This window comes from Schistosoma mansoni, chromosome 2 (assembly GCF_000237925.1).
Source record: "Schistosoma mansoni strain Puerto Rico chromosome 2, complete genome".
In the NCBI taxonomy this organism is placed as follows: Eukaryota; Metazoa; Platyhelminthes; class Trematoda; order Strigeidida; family Schistosomatidae; genus Schistosoma; species Schistosoma mansoni.
In genome coordinates, this window is record NC_031496.1 from 30,268,378 (window position 1) to 30,283,293 (window position 14,916).

General features: G+C 39.4%; 1 protein-coding gene across 1 annotated transcript; it reads left to right on the forward strand.

The window, feature by feature from the left end:
* Positions 1–8,820: 8,820 nt before the first annotated feature.
* Positions 8,821–11,132, forward strand: Smp_084340 (hypothetical protein; the record flags this gene model as incomplete). The annotated part of the gene is made up of 3 exons (XM_018796346.1): positions 8,821–8,999; positions 9,630–9,636; positions 10,881–11,132. The coding sequence occupies 3 exons, from the start codon at positions 8,821–8,823 to the stop codon at positions 11,130–11,132; spliced, it is 438 nt and encodes a 145-aa protein (XP_018650568.1).
* Positions 11,133–14,916: the final 3,784 nt, after the last annotated feature.

Genomic DNA, 14,916 nt, shown 5'->3' on the forward strand with positions numbered 1-14,916 from the left:
GTGTTTGACCACTGAGTTACCAGAAAGTTGGGACTATGCAATCAAGCTGTAGCGTACTAAAGTATGCTACTACATAACACATTTGGCTTGATTTTATATAATACCTGAAAACTTTCAAAAGAACGGCTACCCAATCAACTTCAAAAAATACCAGACGAACGCATCAGGAGAAACAAAGTCAAGTACAAAAACCAGCAAACGGATCATTCTACCATGTATAAACGACATATCGGAAACTACAACGAGATTGTTGAAGCCTTTTGGAATAGGTGCAGAGCACAAACCAACGAAATCACTTCAGTCAATCCTATGCAAACCAAAGGACGAAATGACAAAAGAGTACCCAATGGGCTTCTGGAACGTCACAACCAATCAACAATACAACTTCGCCTGAATCTAGAATATCTAAGGGCACATCGTCTAAACGCGGCCACTTGCCCAAGCTGTTCATTAATGACTTTGTCGGCTTATGTCCTGGTATCTGCGACACAACCAGAGCTCCTTCAATGTTAACATGCTCGGATTCATCCAAAGAGTATACTTCAAAAGACGCCCTTGTAACCCCTGTAGTTTTGTTACCGCCTACGGTTTGTACTACCGCTGACGTCTGATCCTCCTTTAACCCGAGCAACTTCAAACAATCTGATCTAATCAATGTCACATCAGAGCCATTATCTAAAAGGACATAGCCTACAATTTCAGTATTACCTGATTTCAACCGCACGGGAATCGTTCCCAAACACACCTGACCACCTAAGGATTTAGTGAATCCACAATAATTTTCCGCAGTGGAATTTCCCTCCGAGCCGCTGACTGTCTGATCATTGTGCAATAGTGGGTGGTGTTTCTTCGTACACTTGTTGACGGTGCAGCGCTTGCTCAATCTACATTCGATAGCCTTATGACCTTGTCTAAGACACGAGAAGTAAATACCCTTGCTTTTAACTTGTGACCATCGATTTTCCACTTTAAGCGCTAAAAAACGTGTGCATTTATCGACGGGGTGTTTGCCAGAACATATACCACACTTAGTACTCACAGTGAAAGTATTACAGTGCTCTGATAACACATGACAATTAACCCTGGTGCTACATCCCCTTTTTGGATGCTCTGCTAACCGTCCAAATCTGCTTGTGGCCACTCTTGCGCGGGCGGCTACAAACTTGGTAAGCTCGGCAAAGGTTGGTTCTCTATCATCCTCAGTCAACTTATCTACTACTTCTGCCCACTGCACTTGCATGGGCTGAGGCAATAGTTTCACCAATCTCTACAAAGTGGCCAGAGAATTCAAATCTGCAGTATAATTCATCTGTTCCAGAATTACAGCGCAATTTTCCATTTTTATAGCTAGGGTTGACAGCTGTTCTGCATTATTATAATCAAAGTTTACACAGTTGAACAAGTCTTCCAAAGTCTCAAGGGCAATTACATGAGTCTGTCCGAACAATCGCTTCAAGATCTCCCTGGCCCTTTTATAACCCGCTGCCGCATCCATTACCACACAACTTTCAATTGCTGCCTTTGCTTTGCCCTTACAGTAATGTAGCAAGTATAGTAGACGTTGAATATCATCACTGACCCTCGATGCAATATAGGTTTCATATTCTCTTATAAACCTCCAATACTGTTTTGGCTGTCCGTCAAAATAACTTAGTTCAACCTTAGGTAATTCTAGACCGACTAAAGGGAGTTTAGGCAATACATTATACCTTGACATCTCAAACACTCGCTTTTTATTTAAACTAAAATTTACTAGATCATCTACAATTAAATCACACCTAGAATCACTATCGTTATAATTATCCCTAACTTTATCAAAACCATTAAACATAAAGACATCAGAAACCACTTGCTTTGTACAAACAGATTCTTCACTTAACTTCACTCCATCATCACCATCAAGCTTCAAAATAATCTTTTTTTTACCAGATTTTCTCATCCCGAACAAAACTACCAAATTTCAAAAAACCAAGATTGAAAAGCACAACACGATACCCAACAACCAACTAAGAACTATTTTTTCACAACTACTAACTCCAACCAACCTTCTAACCAATTAATATTTGTTTAAAACTGTAAATTCTTCCAATCAACCAACTACTATTCATTTAGAACTCTAAAATCCAAACCTAAATTCCAATAATTCTGTATCTAACCTAATAACCTTTCAATAGTTTTATACACTCTTATCCCTATTTAAATCAAAACAATATAATATATTTGACACGGTTCTAATTCATCATATATACAAATGTACAAATTTATCTAAACGAATATTATCACCCGGTTATTCAACCAACAATTGATACCAAAATATTCAATCTAAATTACAATAAATAGCAAGGTGATAAGAAATATATGAAAAATTATCAAAAACACCAAAAGGTAAGCGTTATTCAAATGGTTCAAATGGTTCAAATGGTTGAGGATGGAATAGAAGAAGCTTTCGCTTAACGGGCTTCCGTGTCTGGTAGCAGTGGATCACCAATACCTCCAGGTGAGAACCTAGGTATGTGAACGATAATAGAGGAAAAAAAAGAATTTGGTAAATCATAATAATATGTTATCCTTAGTCCTTAAGAATAAGTCAAGTTTCCTCTTAAAGGACTCCTGGGAGGTCGCTTGGACTAGCTCAGTCGGCAGAGAATTCCAGCACTTTCGAACGGGAAGTTTAGTCCTAACGTGATTTACATTTCTCAAACTTTTGCTGTGTTCTTACGCAACAAAAGTACCATTTCCAATCTAAAGAATCTATTCTGAGCTATACGTTCGGTAGATTACTTCTTTTTTTGTGTTTCACTCAAATTAATAGTTAACTGTGGTTTTGCCTCAGCTCACTATCAGTTTTTTTTAATAGTTTTCACGTAAAGGCTAGCTTTAGCTTATCGTTAACTGTTTTTATACACTTTTGCCAGTTTTTGTTTACTGTGTGTTTTTTTAACGGTCCTAAATTTACTGCTTGTATTTTTAAGACAGTCTAAATCACTGGCCATGAAAAATTCATGCAAAAGGCCTGGTTGCCGTTTTGCCGTTACATCTGGCATGCAATGTGACAGCTGCAAAGGTTGGTTCCACGAGGCATGTACAGATCTAACAGCAGCAGCCTATAGCAGACTCAGCAAGTCTGATCGTAGGTGGGTATGTGTTACCTGCAACACCGATACGGTAGTTATGTTGGGTACTATCATTACTTTACTGATAGGTCTGAGAGACAAGTTGTCTAAGAATTCGGTAAATGATAGCATCACGACGGGTAACAAAGCTGGAACGCATAGGGCAAACAAGAAAAAGGATACTGACAGGTCGGTTATCGACGGTGCTGTTAACAGCACGAGTGACGATGTGCTGAAACTCAGCACCATCTTAACATCGACTGTCATCGACTCCCTCAGTAAACTTGGGTCCCTCAGGGAACGGTCCTTGAATGAGACAGTGGTTTCCGAAAATCCTGTAGGTGGTTGGACTTACGTTAACAGGAGTAATAAAGCCCAAGCGTCCCCGCCGAAACTGAACGTCCCAAGTATCGTGCGGAAATCAATTGGCGCTTTGGCTGCACAGTCTACCCACAAGACTGTCCGCCCGGTCATCACTGAGCCCAGGGATCGAAAACGCGCCTCGACATCCAAACAACAAGATACCAAACCTAGACGCCCTGGGAAACCTGGGAAATCAATTGCGGTTCGTGATGACTCTGTCATAATCATGAACCTTATTGATAACCCCGACCTTCCTCTCAGTTTGCAGGACAAAAACGATAGGATGCTCTGGGGAGAATTAAACAAGAGGCTTGAGCTCCCTAGAATATAGCCTTTGACCGTCACACGGCTCACTCGGGGGAAGGACTCTAACCACCTAAACCACCCGAGGCTGCTTCGTGTTACACTTAAGAATGCCTCCGACGTAGAGGCCGTCCTGCTAGCCAGTCACTTACTGAAGTCCGATGGGAACGTAAGAATACTGCCCGACATACCGTATTCTGAACGAAATCTCATCCGGAACATCCCCAAGGAATCTCGCGAGGCGTTTTTCCGTGGACGAAATATCATTTGTGCAGGTGTGCCGGAAAATATGGACCCAACTCAAGCAAACTCTGATATTCGGGAATGGAAATTCATCAAGCATTCCTTAAAACTCAAGAACATATTGACCCAACAGGTAATGCGACTAGTCAGGAGAGACGGAGACTCTAGGCCCCGGCTATTGAAGATAACCTTCCCCTCCTCTCACATGGCGGCTGCAACTCTGGAAGCATTTCGTGCCAATAGACGTCGGTTGACAACTGGCATCCATATGCATCCGGATAGGCCCCACGACAGCAGGATCAAGCACAAACGAAAGCTGGAGCTGACAATTCCACTCGTGGACTGTCTTGATCATAAAAAAAACGCATAAAGGACAGGGACTACCAACTCGGTAAACATCGTATAGGTAGGCTACCTGTCCACTCACACACGGCTCATATAGACAAACAGGAAGAAGCTCACGCGTTCCAAATTGAAAGCATAAACTGCCTATACACGAACGCCGCGAGCTTGCCAAACAAAATGGATGAGCTACGTGAAATTAGCAACGTTAATGATGCCCATCTGATAGGAATATCCGAAACTTGGATAACGTTTCAGTTTACGGACCAGGAGTTAGCAATAACTGGGATGTCTTTATTTCGCAACGACAGAAAAACAGGAATGGGGGGTGGGGTAGCACTATACATACGGTTATGCCTGGATGCGCACCAACTTCACAACCAAGAGTTTCACAATCTTGATGAGTCAGTATGGTGCTCAGTAAGATTGTCTACCACCTCGAGGTGTCTAGTTGGGGTCATTTACAGGAAGCCTACTGCCGACATCGAGTATGACAAACGTCTGCTGGAAGGATTCACTCGCTCTACGCGTCTCGGATTCTCTCACATCCTGATTCTAGGGGACTTCAATCTCCCTAGAATCAACTTCGTGGAACATACATACATTGGTGGTGCCAACTCTACTGAAGCTCTGTTCTTCAACCTCATCGGCGACCTGGGATTATTCGAAAATGTGAAGTCGGCAACTCGTTGGAGGAAGTCAGATGCCGTCGCGCTTAGACTGGGTATTCACTATTGAAGAATTCCTAGTTGACGACCTCTCAATCCTGGCTCCCCTGGGGAAAAGTGATCACGCCGTCTTATCATTCAGCTTTGTCAGCAAAACGGAGCTACGATATCCTACTAGCAACAAGCGCTGGAACTTCAAACGGTTGAATGTGTTAGCTTTACAGGACTATCTACAACAGGTGGATTGGGATGTTCACCCTCAAATTGAAGTGGATGCTCATTGGGATTTTTTACTGCACACGATCTTATGTGCTACTGAGCATTCAGTTCCTAAAATGGTCCCAAAAAGCTACAAGCAACCTCCAATCATCAAGAACCGCACTCGTCGTTTGTTAAGCCGCAAAAGGCACTGTTGGGCTGAATATAAACGAACTGATAACAACGGCACGTACAGGCAATACAAACATATAAAGAACATATGCACAAAGGCAATAAGAGAAGACAGGCTTCAGTTCCAGACCAAGCTTATCGATAGATTCGTCTCCAATCCGAAAAGCTTGTTCAGTTATGCAGCTTCTCTTCGACAAGGCAAAACTGGAGTTTCCCAACTGCTTGGTCTTAATGGCCCGACCAATAACGACAGTGATGCCGCTAACCTTTTGGCCGAACAATACTCCCGGACATTCCAGCTGACCCACATCAACCATACTGACGAAAGCTTCACCTGCACCTGTACAGGACTTTCCGAAGTGGACCTGAGTGCTGACCTGGTGCTCCGTAAACTGCAGAACCTAAGAAAAGACACTTCTCCTGGTCCGGACATGGTTCATTCCGCTGTATTGAGGGAAGCAGCTTCAATCCTGGCGACACCACTTAGCGTGATGTTTGCACACTCGCTAAGCAGAGGCAAACTACCGGAAATTTAGAAGCTGGCCCACATCACACCAATTTTCAAAGGAGGTCGACGCAGTGAACCCTCAAGCTACCGACCAGTGGCCCTTCTCTCCATACCTTCAAAAATTATGGAATCCCTAGTATTCGACGGCATACTAGAACACTTATCATCCTCAAAGTTCTCGCCTCAACAACATGGTTTCAGAAAAAGTCATTCTTGTATGATGAACCTGCTGACTGCGGTCGATAGTTGGACAACCATCCTTGATCGCAAGGGGAAGGTTGACGTCATCTACCTGGACTTCTCAAAAGCTTTTGATAGGGTCAACCACGTATGTCTTATCAAGAAGCTTGGACGATTGGGTATAAAACCCCCTTTAATTGATTGGCTCTCTTCATATTTAGAAAACCGACACTTTAAGGTCAGGGTTAACTTCACTTTCTCTCAGGCTATGGAATGTCCTAGTGGGGTCCCCCAGGGTTCAATACTAGGACCCCTTCTCTTCTCGATTTATATTAACGATCTTCCTCAACAAGTTTCATCTGACTTATTGCTTTTTGCTGATGATGTGAAACTTTGGAGAGAGATATGTAATCATAATGATATACTAGTTCTTCAGGAGGATCTGACTCGACTTCAAAGTTGGGCAGACGACAACGGATTTACCTTCAACACTTCAAAGTGCAAGGTAGTCCATCTGAGACATGTTGCAGACTATAGTTATAACTTAGGTAACTCCCCTTTAGAAGTTTCCCAAGTTGAAAAAGATTTAGGAGTGTTGGTACCCTACGACCTAAAATCGTATGCGAACTGTGACAAAAACGCCTCTCAAGCAAACCTTGTACTGGTAACATTGAAGCTCATTTTCGGCCAGTTTGATGGTAGAACCTTCCATATAATCTTCAACAGTTTTATTCGTCCCCATTTAGAGTACGGAAACATAGTATTTCCTCCATACCTCCAAAAGGATAAGGACACTCTGGAACGTATACAACGTCGAGCCACGAAATCAGTTCGGGGACTCAAATTCAAACCTTATGAAGAGCGCCTCAAATCACTTAACCTTTACCAGTTAGTGTACAGGCGTCTTAGAGGTGATCTTCTTATGACTTATAGTATCCTTAATACTTCTGGTCATCCCCTTAAACATCTTCTGAAGCTTAGTCATAACACTAACCTAAGAGGTAACACCCAGAAATTGGAGACCCCAAATAGCAGAACAGACTGCAGATACAACTTCTACTCCGTTAGAGTTGTCAAGTGCCGGAATTCGCTGCCGACTGAGCTAGTCCAAGCGACCTCCAAGGAGTCCTTTAAGAGGAAACTTGACTTATTCTTAAGGACTAAGGATAACATGTTATTATGATTTACCAAATTCTTTTTTTTTCCTCTATTATCGTTCATATACCTAGGTTCTCACCTGGGGTATTGGTGATCCACTGCTACCAGACACGGAAGCCCGTTTTCTAACCCTACCCCTCCTTGTGGGAAGGCAGCATTGCTGTCATGCTGGTTGTCTGAAGGAAACACCTTACTGCTGTCACACCTCTGTACAGTCAGCAGTACGACTTCGCCTTCGGACCTTGGGATTGCTGCTTTAAGTCTTACCGCTCTTGAGAGAGAGAGAGCTAACTCCTCCCCACCCTCATCCGTACCAGCGTTTTCTACTACTACTGATAATGTTACTACCATAATTAACAAGTATGAATTGTGAATGAATGCCGCCCAAGCAAATTGATTGCTTGCTATGGTGTTTTGAATTAATCAAAGTCATACAATATTAACATTTGAATATTATGGAGCGTTAGCAGGACATAGATTGGATTAAAGCATGTTCCATGCACGATTGCGTTGGTGCACGCTGATTGGCTTATTCTTACTCAATCATCGCTAGTCGATGCTTTGAGAAGACTCTAGAATCTTCTCATGTGAATACTATAAATACACTAACGTATTTCTTATTGTGCTTCCTACTTCATCTACCCCTTGTTATTTGGAATATAATTTCTTTCCTGTTCAACCGTGTTCTGATCTGGGGACTTGTCGAGTGAATCTGTATCCAAGAATACTGAGCAACAGGAATAGCCTGGTCGTTATACGAAAAATTATAACATGGAGTAAACCTATGGTTTTGGATTCGGGATCGTATCAGATTATAGACTCACAAGATCAAATATTTATAGACTGAAAAATATACATCTGGCTTTTATTTTCTGTAGTCTTCATCTCGTCTTAAGATGATGTCAAACTATCTATGTTGAAATGTAATCTGCTTTATCAATCTCACAAAACTCCCATTCTTAAGTAAATGTTATAGCATTCGAAGCCTACGGCGAATCTTGACAAGCTAGTCCCCCCCAAAGTATTAACACTGGTTTTTCTAACGACTATTAAGACCACGTCTGATATTTTTCGAGAAAACTGGTTTGTTAAGTCTGAAAATTCTAATCGATACCACGTACTATATTGTCAGACGGATCGGTAACTTATTTCACGAATTTACACAACAATCTAAACCTTAACGCTCATTGGTGCTCGCCCCCCTTGTAACCACGTAACCAATCAGAAAACGACGATCGAAAGCAGACTAAGTCTTTTGTCCTCGATTCGATCATAAAATAATATCTTGAAAATGACTGACCACACAACACGCCAAACAGCAAATTACACAGCAAATTATACTTTAAGCGCAATCATACCGTAAGTAGTAGAGGGCTGCAACAAGCAGTACATAACTGATTAGCAGGAATTACGGAAAATTAAGGGATATTAGTGACAATAAGGGCGACGTAGAAACGCAGCAATAAAGTTATCTATTAATTATGTAATAACGATAAGGCTGTAGGTCTCAACTCCAATATTCGTTCTGTGATAATGTCTTGTCTGAGTAAAAATGGCTTGGTTTATACTTTTGGTGACTTTGTTTTCCCTGTGCTATTTCCGTTTAGGTTATCCAATTGTTGATGATCCTCTATACAATTCAACTGATTGGGGTGAGTTGAAAGGGGAAGGCGCTAATTATGGAATAACTATAGAAGAAGTTATCCAAAGACTGAGTAATTCTCGTAACAGGTAAAAGTATATAATCCAAGATGTAGGACTCTTCTTAAAATTCATATTGTGCTAAAGTTTTTCGTGATATCATTACTACTTATTATTCTGAATTATGATTTCTCTATCATCTTCGAAACCTTTTTCTTCGCAAACAAATCCCCATAATTAATTCATCAATAGTTGCACTTAAAATTCTTGTAACATGTTAATATTTACATACTACTTAGAATAGCAGTAATCGGAACCAGTCACTTCACCCTGATTCCAAATCAATGGTGCACATGGGCTCCAGTATCCTGAAGGAACAAATGGCGTATGAATCAATCGTTGGTCACCGGCTACCATAGAACCGCATCTCCTTACGACGTTTCACTGCCTTGTGGATCAGACCTTCAGGTCAAAGGCTCTGGGTGTGTCCCCACAAAAAAACCACCTGCTTCAGTTTGGGCACCTGAGCAGTATCACAGCCCTCACACAAATCAAATGAGATTTGTGTGGCGCAATATATCTAGTACCCGTTTGTACCAATATTTATGTGTTTAAATAAATAAACAAACTTCACAACTTCATTAATTTGACTCAATGTAGCTTTCTTCACTCTTCAAAACAAACATTTCATCTAATTAATTCAAAGTATATATGTTTCAGCGTCCAGGTAAGTAGGTACTCAGCGCGGAACTTTCAGACTCTAGATTATTAAAATGTTTTCAGTAACCTTCAAAGGTGGCGTTCCACATCTGTTTCAAATTCAATTCAAATTCCTCTTGAAGTTGTGAGCTGGTTTTTTCTCTGCTACAGTAGGTCATTTCTATTAGTATTCGGCCGACGGATCTGGAGTATCTTGCGTAGACAATTGTTTGTAAATACCTGTACTTCTTTGATGATAGTTATGCTTAGTACTATGACACCGAATCCAACTATGTCCAATCAGAATACAAAGACTGGTTAGGAAGGTTTAGTTGATCTCTAAAACGAATCGAAACTATTCATGAATACATTCATTTACTTACTGTTTTTACTCACACTTAATGATTGGTTTGTACTTATCACATGGGAGAAATACACAGAATTACGGCAAAAACCTAATCTACAAGTTTCACACTGAATTGACGCAAAGAATATCATATCTGTTATGTATATGGATGCTTGTATGTGATCAAGGGTCTTTATCTCAACAACTTGAATTTAGAAAGAAAAATGTTTCATCAGTTCCACGTGTATATTTAGTCGGTTTTACATATCCTGTCGAGTTAATTGATACAATAGGTTTCTGCTTGTAGTAGTACACTATGAACTCATCGCATACACATGCATTTTATATGTGATCAGTCAGTTGGTATCAATAAACCATACATGAACTTTGTAACTGGAAGCTGAGTACACAAACATGTACTTTGTAAATTGATTATGTTACTTGTTTGCTTCCTGCTTCGGTTTGGGCAACCGGGCAGTATCCCAGCCCTCACAAAAATCGAATGATTTATATGGAGCATATTTATTTGGTGTCTCCTTGTAATAATGTTTATGCGTTTAAATAAATAGATGTTTCTCCTCATTTATCTTAGTCTGAAACTAAATGGCTCAGTAAAAATCACTAGAATATGTTATAATATAGCTCATTTATCAAATACAGATTTGTTCACTTGACTTTTAGCCAAACCTTATGTGTAAGCGGTAGTAGTGATGCTATCCGACTACCCAAATTCAAATAGACAGAAAGGGACCCTGTCACCCAGTGGTTGAAATTCAAACTCCTTAATCACTAAGCCACTGATCCACCAAAGTGCGCAACTAACTACTTATACTTGAGATTGATGTTATCAATTATCACTACTTTATCGTATTTATATTGGATCATATCACTCTTAAAGGTGATTTATCTTTGATGTTTTTTTTCAGACCAATGAAAAGTTGAAAAGCTCTCTTGATCCAAATGTATTAGAACGTCTGCAATTGTGTAAAGATCCCTTATGCCCTGATTGTAAATTGACTTTCAAAGATCCAGAAATGAATAACTTAATACTGCGACTACATGCTTATCGTTATAGTGGATCTGATTGGTGCTATTCTGCACCTTTACCCAGTTGGGTTATCAATGAGAATGTACCAGACTTGCATGATGCGATAGAAGAGGCAATTGAACAGTTATAAATATTTGTGTGTATATCAGTTTTTCTCTCCATATGTTGTTCAGTTTCATTTCGTTTTGTATTTGATGGGAGAAGTGGATAGTTATATATTTACTTAATACACTTTCAATTACCGATTGTGCTTAGTGGTAGTGTTTTCTGCGTTTGTCTTTAATGTATATTTTCAGTTCTGTTTTCGTGTATATGTATATAGAGCTATTCAAACTGATTCACTCCTATTCCTTTTGTCAGTAAATTTACAAATGCCCTGGTACGGCCGAGAGTGGGGAGAGTCCGGTCTCCCTCTCGAAATACTCTCACATGGCCACGCGTATATAGCCTCTGCCAGGGAAGTCCTACTCACTGCCTTCTCGTGGCGGGGGTGTTGTTTACGAAATTGAGAGGACGAAAAGCGAATGTCCGGCGCTTTAACCGGCTTGGTGGACACGGAAAGTTCACCTATGGGTGTTGGAAAACCCTTATTCCAAACCATTGGTGCACATGGGCTCCAGTATCCTGAAGGAACAAATGGCGTATGAATCAATCGTTGGTCACTGGCTACCATGGGACTGCATCTCCTTACGATGCTCCATTGCCTTGTGGACCAGACCTTTAGTCAAAGGCTCTTGGTGTGGCCCTCCAAGAAAACCACCTGGGCAGTTTCACAGCCCTCACACAAATCAAATGAGATTTGTGTGGCGCAATATATCTAGTACCCGTTTGTACCAATATTTATGTGTTTAAATAAAATAAATTACATTAAGCAATACAAAGAGGATGAATGTATAATTTCCTGACTAATCGATTTTCTGCTGTGAACGCTTCTGTGTGCAGTCAATTACCATCAAGAGCCATACTCTTAGCTGACGGAGAATTAAACGATTCTGAATGAGATCAGAAATAGGCAATAATAACGAATTCGATTTTTCATCTCAATAATATTGGCGATCATGAATTACATACGGTTTTTATTAGACGATCAACATTTTCGACAAATCCTATCGTTTGTATCTTGGTATAATTAGATTAAGTTATACAATAGTTCACTCTTTTTTAATTTTATTTGAACTTGTTCAATAACATCGCCCGGCAGTAACCAGTTAGCGTATCTAAATTTCGTGTACTGACGTGTGATTCTGTTTGCAAGATAAAAGCTTTTTAAGCCTGCAAACTAGAGTTCAGACTTTAGAGGGTTAAAGACAGGTAAAGGTACAGAAGATGGTACCCACTGAAATAGACTTAGATAGAAGGTTTGGTGAATTGTCAAGTGACATGATATGAAAAATTAACAACAATAGCAGTAATAATAATCTGAGGATTGAAATATACATTATGAAGAAATAACGAATGACAACAAGAAATATATATGAGATTCATCGAAAAGTAACCGTCACTTTGGGTTTAAATATGCGAATATACAGCAATAATTCCAAAGGAACAATGTTATGAATGAATTTATTATGTCTGTCAATGAATAGTTAGTATTTGTAACAGTAATTGCAATGTGAAGTTCCTTATCATGTGATTAGAGAATATGCAGCAGGTTTGTAGAGAAATGGTCCGTGTTCCAAATGCTGCTCACCAACTCTGTAGAGGGTTAATTCCTCTATATTTGACTCCAATAAAAAAATAATATCCCGTTAACTGAATATTTAACGCAGGCTTAATCTCTTAGTAGAACTATGGGTTTAATCGAGATTATTGAAAAGCCTAAACACCAGTTATAGAGATAGTTTATTTTTAAAGATTGGTGAAATTTGCAAGTGTACCGATAGCAAACACACAGGGAAAACGAGTGAGAGTGTGTCTCTATCAATGAGTGTTAATAGATTGTGGATAAATTATTGATTATCTTTGTTTACAACCAATGAGAGAATTGATTAAAGATTGATGTGCAGATATGTGCTCAGACATGTGATAAATAGTATAAGAAGTGTATTCACACATACGCTCATATAAAAAAACAGTCAGGATTGTTAAGTGAATAATTAACAAGGTCAAAACGTGACTGAAGGTGGATAGGTAAATTGGCTTGTCCATAAGCTAAAATAAGGTATATGGTCTTAACATATCAACCGACAACTACAATGGGATCTTTTATATTTTGAAAGTAATTTCATATCATGAATTGACGTCAAACCTATTTCCATCACGCATTTAGAAATGGTTATATTTCACATATTCCATTTTAAATATGACTGACTGATATCATTCTTAAGTGATATTCTTGACCGTATTGTTAAACGTACCTCGGTGTTTTGATATATCAGTCAGTCAGCTACAACGTAGGACCAGGCACATTTATGCATCGGTCCAAGTCGCTATATCTCGTTAGCACAACAAGATGAATACCGGATTCATAGAAATAGTTAATTTAGTGGTGGTAATATATAAAAGATAGGTTGTATATAAGGATATAGTATAGGAAGGAAGAACGTTATGAAGCAATTTTAATCTCAAGGTTTAAGGGAAGACATAAAGTGTATATACCTACGCCATTGTGATCGATTCTAAGCCATGTCACCCAGAGTCTCCAACCATTGGTTACGATCGTCACGCCGACCCCAACCAGGTAGTCTGCATCTGCCAACATGGCTAAGACTAGAAGTTAGTGACTTCAAGCAATGATGCAACGTTTTGGTTTGGCCGCCCCTAACTCTCTTCCAACCATCCCCTGCACTAGTCAGCATAGCGCGACGTGGTAATCGGTGTTCAGGCATATGTAACACGTGGCCTAACCATCTCAGTCGGTGAAGATTCATGACCTCATCAACTGATTTACCATCATTCCCTAATACCCTGTGTCTAACCTCACTATTACTTACCCGGTGATCCCAGCAGATGCGAGAAATATTTCTAAGACATATACATATATCTTATTGAACTCAAATGGGATACATATTTAAGAAATCACAATATAAATAGACTACGTATGATATACATGAACATTTCAGATGATAGAGAACAATTTTTGTTAAGGATTATGTTGAGATTGTTGTCATCGCTATACTGGGTAGATGATTGTGAAGCTTTCACTTTTTTTTCTGAGTAATATAATCACAATGCACATCTCATTCAAGAGATTATAACAACTCTAATATGGATATTGACCAAACGATTAAGTTGATGATGTGACATTTGCAAAGGAAAAGTTTTTTCCAACTGGATATTACAAAGTAAATGATATGCGAGAACCTGAAAAATGACTATTAGATAAGTAAATAAAAAACTTAAACATGTTCAAACACTGATTTCATTCACTAGTTCAAATGAAATTATAAAGAGGACTATTGTGTAACTCAGTATATTTGTAGCAAGTCCATCTAACTATTGTGTTATTTGTGTGTTCTCTGTAATATAGACATTTAATCCATTTTGTATATTTATGTGTCAGTCTGATCGAGCGCGTGCCTGCACATCAATCTTTAATCCATTCTCCCATTAGTTGTAAGCAAAGACAATCAATAATCTATCCACAATCTATTAACACTCATTGATAGACACACACTCTCACTTGTTTTCCCTGTACGCTTTCGAATTTTACTAATTTTTAAAAATAAACTATCTCTATAAACTGGTGTTCGGGCTTTTCAATAATCTCGATTAAATTCATAGTTCTACTAGGAGATTTTGTAGTGGCCGTACTTCGTTCATAGTTCACCTCAATAACCGTTATAATACACGTCTAAATGGTGCATAATATCAGAAGGCAAAGAGAAACGGCAACTACATTTTTATTAATAAATGATGCAGACCAGATGGTTATAAGCACATGAGCAAATGTTAGCGAGCGAAACATAAATAAC